At 34.4% G+C, this 9,990-nt stretch overlaps 2 protein-coding genes across 2 annotated transcripts; both read right to left on the reverse strand.

Annotated features, from left to right (window-relative positions):
* Positions 1-254: 254 nt before the first annotated feature.
* On the reverse strand, positions 255-2,283 carry LOC120260576 (endochitinase EP3-like). Its single transcript, XM_039268085.1, has 2 exons — positions 1,783-2,283; positions 255-770 (listed from the first exon to the last, which is right to left on the reverse strand). Exons 1-2 carry the CDS (start codon positions 2,171-2,173, stop codon positions 370-372), a joined length of 792 nt encoding a protein of 263 aa, XP_039124019.1. The 5' UTR covers positions 2,174-2,283; the 3' UTR covers positions 255-369.
* A 1,079-nt stretch (positions 2,284-3,362) lies between these two features.
* On the reverse strand, positions 3,363-8,576 carry LOC120262416 (2-(3-amino-3-carboxypropyl)histidine synthase subunit 2). The gene is given in 11 exon segments (XM_039270519.1): positions 3,363-3,845; positions 4,018-4,157; positions 4,462-4,568; positions 4,658-4,675; positions 4,677-4,774; positions 5,953-6,020; positions 6,151-6,220; positions 6,572-6,950; positions 7,494-7,602; positions 8,174-8,358; positions 8,441-8,576. Coding segments are annotated over 11 exon segments (1,497 nt in total). The 5' UTR covers positions 8,522-8,576; the 3' UTR covers positions 3,363-3,603.
* Between the last annotated feature and the right edge of the window lie 1,414 nt (positions 8,577-9,990).

Below are 9,990 nucleotides of genomic sequence, written 5' to 3' on the forward strand. Positions count from 1 at the left end.
AAAATCAATTTAAAACCAGAATCGAAATCATACCGAGATATATTTTTCTTTTTTCTACACTAAATGATAAATACCCCCATTTAAAGTTTCCATCAGGGTAAATACAGATATGCATGCACTCACAAGCTCAATAACACTTTACCCTCATCTTTTTGTTCTCGAAATACCTCTGAAAACCCGACATTAATAAGCAAGCAAATGTTGATTCATGGGTGTATTCTAACCTAGCGTGATCTTTGAATTGAGATGCCAAATAAACAACGAACTACTTTATTTATTGCAGGGATGGTCATAATTATTAAAAATACATACTCAGCAGCATGAGAACCTAAAATACCAAACACGTCCAAGCAATACATAAAACACCATTTAGCAACACAGTTTATCTCCAGGTTGCACACCAAACATGCCACAATAATCAAGATAATAACCTACACGGCCTTTGACATCTTTAGGAAACCGGCCATTGCACACACCGGGGTTAATAACTCGAATGGTGTCACCGAAACCTTCGCCGGAGATGAAGCGCTTGTGGACGTAAGTCATCCAGAACCAGAGTGATGCTTTGAAGCACAAGACCGGATCCTGTGAGATAAGCTCCGGCGAGTTAAGGCCATCGAAGCCGAGCTTCTGGCCGGCGAGACCATAATTGTAATTCCATGTCAACTGAAGAGGTCCTCGGCCGAGGTACTTCTTTTCCGGGTTGCATGGGTAGTCTGGATTCTCCTCACAGTATACTTTGCCATTTACTTGGTTAATGTAGCAAAAGTCTGCCAATATTTGTCTAATGTTAATTATCAATGTATTCATTTTGTAATTTACTTTATATTATTCTAATATTTTTAACTAAGTTTTCACTATATATATATATATATGAAAAATAAAAAGTTGATAATTTTTCTTTTTTTAAAAAAAGGGTCAATACTAAAAAAAATTCATGGCTTAACATCATTTGGCTCCACGGTGAAAATTAAAAGTGAAACATTCAAAGATCTTAAGTTACTCAATAAAAATAGTGATAATAATAGATTAGCGATTGTGAGTGAAGATTCGCAGTCTTGTTCTTAACATGTGGCTGTAACCTAAATTATATGATGTACTCTATATGTAGTACTATTATATGAATATATCTAGAAAATAAAAAGTAATATTTTTTTAAAAAAATAAGCCAAAACTAAAGGGCTAAAAACTCAAGCGGTAATTGGCTCCACAGTGAAAAATTACGAGTGAAACATTCAAAAGAAAACAATGGTGATAATGGATGAATCACCGGTTATGGGTGAAGGTTCACAGTTTTAACCCTCGTGATTGACATATGGCTAGAATCTAAGTTATATGATGTACATGATATATGACTCTATACCAACTACCAAGCATTTGTATATGTATGTAAACTGTGAGTTCAACCAGGCATGTGAAATGGTGGTTAATCTAATGTGTCCTACATGTGAGTGTCACTGTCACAGTAATGTATTCACTAACTAGCCCATATCTGTTGTTTGTCTGTAGCTCAAAACCCACGTGTCCCAAATCCGATTCAACTATTAAAGATGGCGAGTTGTTAATTAATTAATATATTGATTTATTTAAATGAATAAACAAATAATTAAATAAACTAATAAAGAAACACGTCACGTGAAGAGATACTGCTTGATTTGGCAATCCTTTGTGTGGCGATGCGAATGCAGTCAATATTAAAATAATAATAATAACAAGTTAAAAATCAATAAATTAGAAAGAAAAATAGAAATTTAAAATTTTTTTAAAAAAAAAAGAACTGACGGCCGGTTTCAAGAGTGGCGTGGGCGAAGAAGGCGGCGATCTCGCGGAGGGAGTCGTCGGGGGAGCCAGCGCGGGCGAAGTCAGGGTAAGATTCTAGGGCTTTGAAGAAGGCGTCGAGAGTGTAGAAACCTTTGCCCTCGCATTTGGCCGAGGCTTTGGAGATGATGCCGTTGAAGAACTCGGGAGTGACAATGTCGGCGACGGTGAAGGCATTGTGGTGAGTGGTGACGGTGGATGCACGGAGAGGGAGGAGAAAGGAGCGTTGTTGATGATGATGATGATGATGATGATGGAGTTTGAGAGGTTTGGGGAAAGTGATAGGGTTTTTTGGGAGGAGGAGGAGGGGGTTGGGGATGCTTGGTGCTGTGATTCCTGTGAATGAGAGGGCCATGATGGAGAGATTGAGAGATGATGGAGAGATGGATTTTGAAGGAGAGAATGAGGATTGGTTGGTTCAGACTCCAGAGTGGGTGTCACATCACATGGGAATAGCTAAACAGGGAGGGAGGGAGGGGGGGATCAATTATTGTTTGCTTTCTTGTTTTATGTTCGTGGGTGACATGGGGATTGGGAATCAAATATTATTTGTTTTCTAGTTTATGACTAGGTTGGGTATTTTTTTAAAATATATTTATTTATTTATTTTATTTTATTTTATTTACGGTGAGAGTCTACTACTCTTTGTTGATAATTAAAATCTTAATAATTTTTTTTACTTGTAATTACGGGCTTTAATAATAATTTAGCATTAATTGGCATGTGAATTTTTTATATAATTTAAAAAAATAATAATAATAATAATAATGTAATGGGAGAATGGGGCTTAACCCATCGGTTCTCAAATGCCTTACAATTGCAAATACACAGCTCCCTTTCATAATTGCATGGCGAATATAATAAATTTTTTTTTATTGTTTAACTAACAGTCGGGACACATGATAAAACTTAATAACTCGGATACGCTATGATAACACATGAACACAAAACTTGTTCACCTATTATATATATATATATAAGAAATCTATGGGTATCCAACTATCAACAATTAGATCCCAATATTGATTAATAATAATTACTGTATTAATTACTGTTTCATCAATGTTATCGTTGGATCTTGATCGTTGGATCGAGATCCAACGATTAATAATGAACATCCATAGATTTCTTATTTATAAACATTTAAACATAAATGGTCATCTCTATATATTACATACATATGGATCTAATGGCTAATAATGAACGTTTATAGATTTTCAAAGATGAATGTTCCTATATATATATATATATACAACTATAAAACTTTGCACCCTCCTTTCGCTGGGTGCCTTCTTATACCCAAAAATTTGAACCAGCAAGTGTTTCCTTCTCCCAACTAGCAACCACGGGACATTATAATTTTGCAAAATCATTTGATAAATGAATGAATGAATAATCATATACAAAACTATACATCTTAGAATGTAAAACATTTCTGAAAAACAAAGAAAATTATATTGAATATTTAATAACTATAGTGACCAATATACATTTAATAGTCCTTAACAAATATAAAAACCTAAAAAGAGATCATAAACTGACAATTTCATAGGTAACCAAAAGCTCCATTCCTCTTCATCGCAGATGAAGGACAAAGGACAACAAACTAAAAAACCCTTTAACTCATCAGTACAAGAATTCTTAAAAGGTTTCTTAACAAATGCTTTCCTCATGCATCTTCATTTTCAGATAAATAAACAAACTTGTGAACCTCAACAGAGGAATTTACAAATTCCACTACAAGTAATCTGAAGAAAATAGCAAGCAAAATAATGGAAGGAGTACTTATTCGATTTCATCGTCATAACCAGATGCACGACCGGTTCGACCTACAACATAAGATTGGAGTGGAGCATTCTCATACTGCATATTGAGACCTTGATAGGATCGCGCCGCCAAGTATTCTGCACCTGACCTTGCTGTTCCTTTGAACAAAACCGAGTCTGTGCACTGGTTTCTCACATTCAGAGCCTTCTCTGTCAGCTCTGCCAGGGCCAGGGACATTTCCTTTTGATCCCCATTGTTTTCTGCAAATCAATTAGAATTAATTCAGATAAGGCAAGTGTTAATGCCGTTATTTCGTGTTCTTCCTTGGGTTTTCTCAACTTTTCTTTTTATCCTCCATTTAACCTTAGTTCTAACACAGCCTAAAAGAACTTGTACTGAGAAGGAAGGATGGTGCAAAGACAGGAATAATACCTTGAGGCTGAAGATCTTCCACATAGCAGCCTTTAAGAAAAGAAAAACGAGCACCTTCATTGTCATCAACAATTTCAGTTGCATCAGAAGCTATCAAATTCTGAAATTCCAATATGTATTCTCCAGTCCATTGTCTTCCTCTGAAGACAAGAAAGAAAAGATATTAGTGCCTAACAAAAACAGACTTTCTCTGAGTGCGATGACAATCAAGAAAACAGTCAAGCAAATTTACTTAAGTTACATTTTGCAAAAATAGAATATATTTTTTAGTGTCGGAATGGTGAGTGATATGTGAAAAATGGATGGTTCATAGCCACAAGCAGTTGAATTAATATTGAGGTGTGTGTGTGAAAATGGATGGGAACAGAACATATAGAAAAGCAGAGAAAAAGAAAGAAAGAAAAAAGAAAAGACAACCATACGTGAACAATAAACCAACCATACCTACTGAAAGCTAATACAGCTTCAAAAGGGGTGATGACTGGAGCAAGAAATTCTTTGCTATCCAAAAGAGCGGTTTGGGCACAAGAGACATACACAAAAACATCACACTGCAAAGAAAAGGAAATATCATTGATGTGATCCACCTACTAGAACAATGAAGGAATAAAAACATAATCAATGCTGAGACTTCTATTACCTCTGGAAAGTTAGCAAGGTTTGGCTGGGTTTGGTCTTCCCATAACTATTGTATAGCACTTCTTCCCAGCCTTCTCAATAAGTTCTTTCATTTGCTGAATTATATGAAGATAACCAGCTGAAGAAATAATAAATACTTAAATCAATTTATTTCTGCAAGCATTAATCCAAATGATGCTTCGAGAGGATGCCATAATTCAAGTTTTTCTGGGCAGTGAGAACTTCATAACAAGACAAATTAAATATTGCAAATTCAAAGCAAAAAAAGTAGGAGAGCAGTTACATATTTTTGTGGTTCTGCAATAAATTTCATGGAGGCAACAGTAAACACAATGTAATAGTGTAAAATATAGCAATTTACAAAATAAAGACATTTGCCTCTGTAGTTATTCATAAAATAAAGTGTTTGTTACAACAGCCTAGGGTCAGCTAGTGAGCATTGAAGTGAAGTAAGGTCTTTGACTCTGTCTATACTCCTAGCTAGAGTACTAAGTTTTCCTCCCAATTTCATAAGTCCAAACAAGGAATTATTGAAATAAGTCACTTGACTCACCACTTAGCATTCTGGGAAACCCTTCTCTTATCTAACGTTGCCAAGTACAACTCAGTGCTTTTTAAAACAATGTCCCGTTATAGCAATCCCTTAAAAGTATTTTGTAGACCTTTATCATGTTAGACTTGTTCTCTATGCTGATCAATATGTTTATAGGGATATATCAAGCTTGACTCCATGTAGAAGCATTTTGTTTCTAGTTTCACAAGGAGCAAGCGTTTTTTGAGTCTTTGACGATCACAAAAACAGAATAAAACAAAATATTTTTTTAAGTTTTATATAGAAAAGAATGATAGCCCTTCATAAATGGACAACCAGCAAGGTACACAGTAAACATTATAAGACCTAACTAAAGATGACTCGATGAGTTGCACAAAACAATTCAGAACCTAGTTCTTAATGCTCAAATAGAAAGAGAGTACACAAAAAAAGGACTGCTAATTTGCAAAAAAAGGAAGAAAATTCTGAGAAGTTACGCAAACAATAAGCTAGAGCCATCAATAAAATTAAGTTCTCATAAAGTGAAGAAAAGCAGAAAATGGAGACTTGGATAAGTCACACAGGCTGCACATGAAAGCATCAAACTGTACAAATCTTCCAAGTTCCATGTGGTTCTGTAACAACTCATTTGCATGACCTTAATTATAAGGTAATCTATAGCAAGACATTTGGATACCCCAACTGAAAACTATTTGGTTATCAAAATATTTGGTCATAATCATAGAAAATTGAATAAGACATACCAACACCCAAGGTTCCAGCTATGATGCCAACAATATTTGCATCCTTCGCCTTCTCCACAAGGAAGTACCTAGAAGAAATGGCATAATAAATAAATAAATAGGCAATACACAGCATTAAAACGATGCAGGTCCTTTTAGTGTATGGTTGCAAAGATGCATATACAGGAAGAGACTGAAAGAAAATATGAAATGTGTTACCTTCGTTTAAGAATCCTTGTCTGTTGAGAGAAGTCATTTAGCAGCTTACCTTCCTCAGCATCATACCTAACTGAAGACAACTGAACATTAGACCACAAAGATGAGAAATAACTTAACTTTTCATGCTCACAACTATTAGTTTGTCCTGATTAGATGACTCCACTATATATACAGGAAAGATGGTCTAACATCTGTATGGCTGTAATGCGTAAAAGGAATGTTTATGATCAACCACGATAATTTAAGATTCGTGTACGTTTTTGGTTTCTCATATCCAAAAGTCTCAACATTGCAAATGTTTAATAATTAAAGCATCCTAGTAGTTGGATGTGAGGTGTCACGGTAAATAAATACAAAATCCGGCAAGCTCAGAAATCAACAATGGTTCAAATTTAAAATGTCAAGTCATAAGCTACTTCACCTATTTCATAGGTGTTAAATGTGAGCACCATATTTGCAAAAGCTGAGTTGTCTGACCCAATCCAGAACAATAAATGGTCCTCCATCTTGTGCTCTGATTGTGTAGTCCAAGTCAGCCCTCCAAGACTATATTTAGTACCAGATTCCAGTTTATTGCTCACTTCACTTTCTCCATTCTTGATGATCTCACCATCAGTAATGGCATCTTCATGAGATTCAGGCAGCTTTATGTCCTTAATATGATATCCAGATGGATTTATGCTTGAATGAGCAACCTCAGAATAGTAGAGCATTTGATTGGACCCCCTTGAAGACAATAATCTAGACATAACTGATTTGAGGTCCTGCAGAGCATGTGCATATTCCAGGCCATATAGCACCTGTAAACTCATGTAAAATACAAATTGGAAAAGCATAAGTAATTTGTTCTAGTAATTTTGCACTCAAATTCTCCTTTCTAACCAAGAGAAAAGGTAGATACAAAGTCAATTAAAATTTTGTTTGATTTGATCAATTGAAATCTTATGTGGCACTTTTTTTAAAAAAAAAAAAATTCAATTCCATGCATTCAATAACAGAATATGACCATAATCACTCAACAAAATAAGGAACAACAGAAATGTATTCTTATTTGAAGCAAATCAATTAGCTACTGACTTTCATACACTTATATGTCGTTGGTGATACCAAGAGTAGAGACAATAACTTAACATGAATGTTCAGAAGACAAAATTGGGCATAAAAAAATGGATTAGGCAAGTCAAGTACAATATCAAGCTCCAACCAAGGAAAACTAACTTAGCAAATGATTTCAACATCTAAGCATTAAATTTCCGTCAAGCAGTATCATATCAATATGGTTGGGACATCTGTTAAAAAAAATGACACAAAGGAAAATATATAGTTACTAGTTCACTACATACCAGAACAGGCTTGTTGCTGACTGATAGACACTGAAGTAATGATTCAGCACAAGCGTTTACATTGATGAAGGCTTTGCCAAAAATAAATAGTGCTGGTAAAGTCGAAGTTCTGCATCAGAATAAGCCTCAACTTCGCAAATTAAATACAACAAGAATTACACATAGACATTAACATGTAAAAACAAAAACCTAAAACTTATTCCATACATTCATCATATATAAATAAATAAATAAAAAAATCAAGCTTATACAGGCCCCAAAATTCTAGAAACACAAAACTTAACCTGTCAAATCCCACCCTCATCTAACTGTTATGCAAATCCTTAGATACATGTTCCTCTGGCTATGCATATAAAGCTTTAAAATCCAAGAGTAAAGACACTATCCTCTGGCATTATGGGGCCAAGACTTTGCATTATTACTCATCAGACTGAGTTATTAGACGTTCAAATTCGGGCGCAATCCATGGAAACAAGCAAAATTTTAGATAACAAAAGAAAAATAAAAATCCGAAAACAAAAGATCATGGATTAACTCCCCCAAAACTAAATTTTTTTTTAAAAAAAAATACTTTTGAAATAATTTAATATGCCAAAACCTATGCAAAACTCCACCTTTCCGCCATAATTCACATAATTATCTTAAATCAAAGAGAATGAAACCAAGACCGAATAACTCACGGGCTCATGCAGGCATGGCCGTAATGAACAACGCATTCAGCATCAACGTGGGAAGCCCCAACCTCGTCGACGCAGCAGCTACCATAAGCCGTGTCCGCCATCACATACAACCTCACACCTTTTCCAAGCTCATGCCTCAGCGCCCTCGCCACTCCCATGGAGTCCTTGAGAAGCTCATCCGGAAACTGAAGACCAAAACCCAAGTTCGATTAGAAACAAGAAGACTAGATTGCCAAAACCCAAGACTAGGGTTTTAGAGACAAGAACCTGGAGGGCAACACGGGAGAAACCTCGACTTCGGATGAACTCAACGGTGCGAGGGATCTCGTAGCTCCATTGAAAATCCATGAAATCAAAGCGAGGAGGTCGAGAGGAGAGGCATGAACGAGCTTCTTAAGAACCCTTTCTCTCCATTATAGAAACAATTTTGCTATTTAAACCCTGAAAACTCGAGAAATTTCGTTCTGAGCCCTCAAGTTTAAAAGTGTTTCTTTTTTGCATTAGTTATTTTTGTAGTCCATGAATTTTTTATTTACATTATATTTTCAAAATATTTAATTTTAAAATGTTTAAGAGGATTAAGAGGATTAAATTTTTTTTATTTTTATTTTGATACATATGGGATTGTTATAATGTTTAATTTTTGTGACCACTTGACATATACCAAAACATAAGAATATTCTGCCCCCTTTTTTTCTATTTTTAATATTTTTTTAACTTTTAAAATAATTTATAAGATAGTAAAAGTTAATAAACCAAGCTCTAAATTTTAAATCAAATATCTCCAATATGTTAAATACACACACTATATTAATTATTTTTAAAATATAGTGACACAACGGGATAGGGTTGAAGACTTGTTTAGTCTGAAAATTCCCAAATCAACAATAAAGTAAAAATCCAAATCTTGTTTAGTCTAAGAATAATTGACGCAGCAAGATAAGGTTGAAGACTTGTTTAGTTTGAGAATTCCCAAGTCAACAAAATAAAAATCCAAATCTTGTTTTGTCTTAGAATACTCAAGGATTTAGAGAAAAACAAAGAACCACTAAAATTTTATTTCATTCAAAAACTAATTTTCATAGCCATAAGGCTTACAATTAAATAGACTAACAAGAAAACCCTAAAAACAAAAAAAGAGAAACAAATTGAAAATTTGCCAAAAATGGAAAATTCCCAGTTGACATTATAGAAATAAAAATCATAACTAAAACAAAAGCAGGTGCCTCGATCGAGATTCATAACCTAAGATATAGTGAATGAAATCTTTCATAAGCAGTAAAATTTCGTTTTCGAGATCAGGATGATGAAATTTAGCCAAAAGATTGATATTACTCACGAGCTACGCAAGCTCGTGACTTGTGTTTGTTGACCGGTTTTTCATCTAATGGGACCCTCTGATAACCAAAACTAGTTGTTCAAGAAAAATTATCAAGATGACCCTGCATAGGTCATCATGTCCCACTTGTCCATGTAGGCGCATACAAGTGCATCAATCCGGCCTGCATCATGTAGATACTAAAATAAATAAAAGAAGAAAGTTGATGAACCACTTGAACATTATATACATAGATAAAAATTAATATCAAATAAAATACAAGATCAAAACTATCCCGTTGATGAGTTGAGATTTAAATGCTATAGTTTGATTGGATACCTATTTTATTGAACTTTGATTATCAACACACATGTGCACTCTCTTTTTGATGAGTTGAGATTTAAATGCTTTTCTTAGTAAAAACATAAATACTCTATACACAGAAGACCCAATGCCAATTATTTAAAAGGTCATTTAACCAATATTTGAGTTTATTATA

This window comes from Dioscorea cayenensis, chromosome 5 (assembly GCF_009730915.1).
Source record: "Dioscorea cayenensis subsp. rotundata cultivar TDr96_F1 chromosome 5, TDr96_F1_v2_PseudoChromosome.rev07_lg8_w22 25.fasta, whole genome shotgun sequence".
Lineage (NCBI taxonomy): Eukaryota > Viridiplantae > Streptophyta > Magnoliopsida > Dioscoreales > Dioscoreaceae > Dioscorea > Dioscorea cayenensis.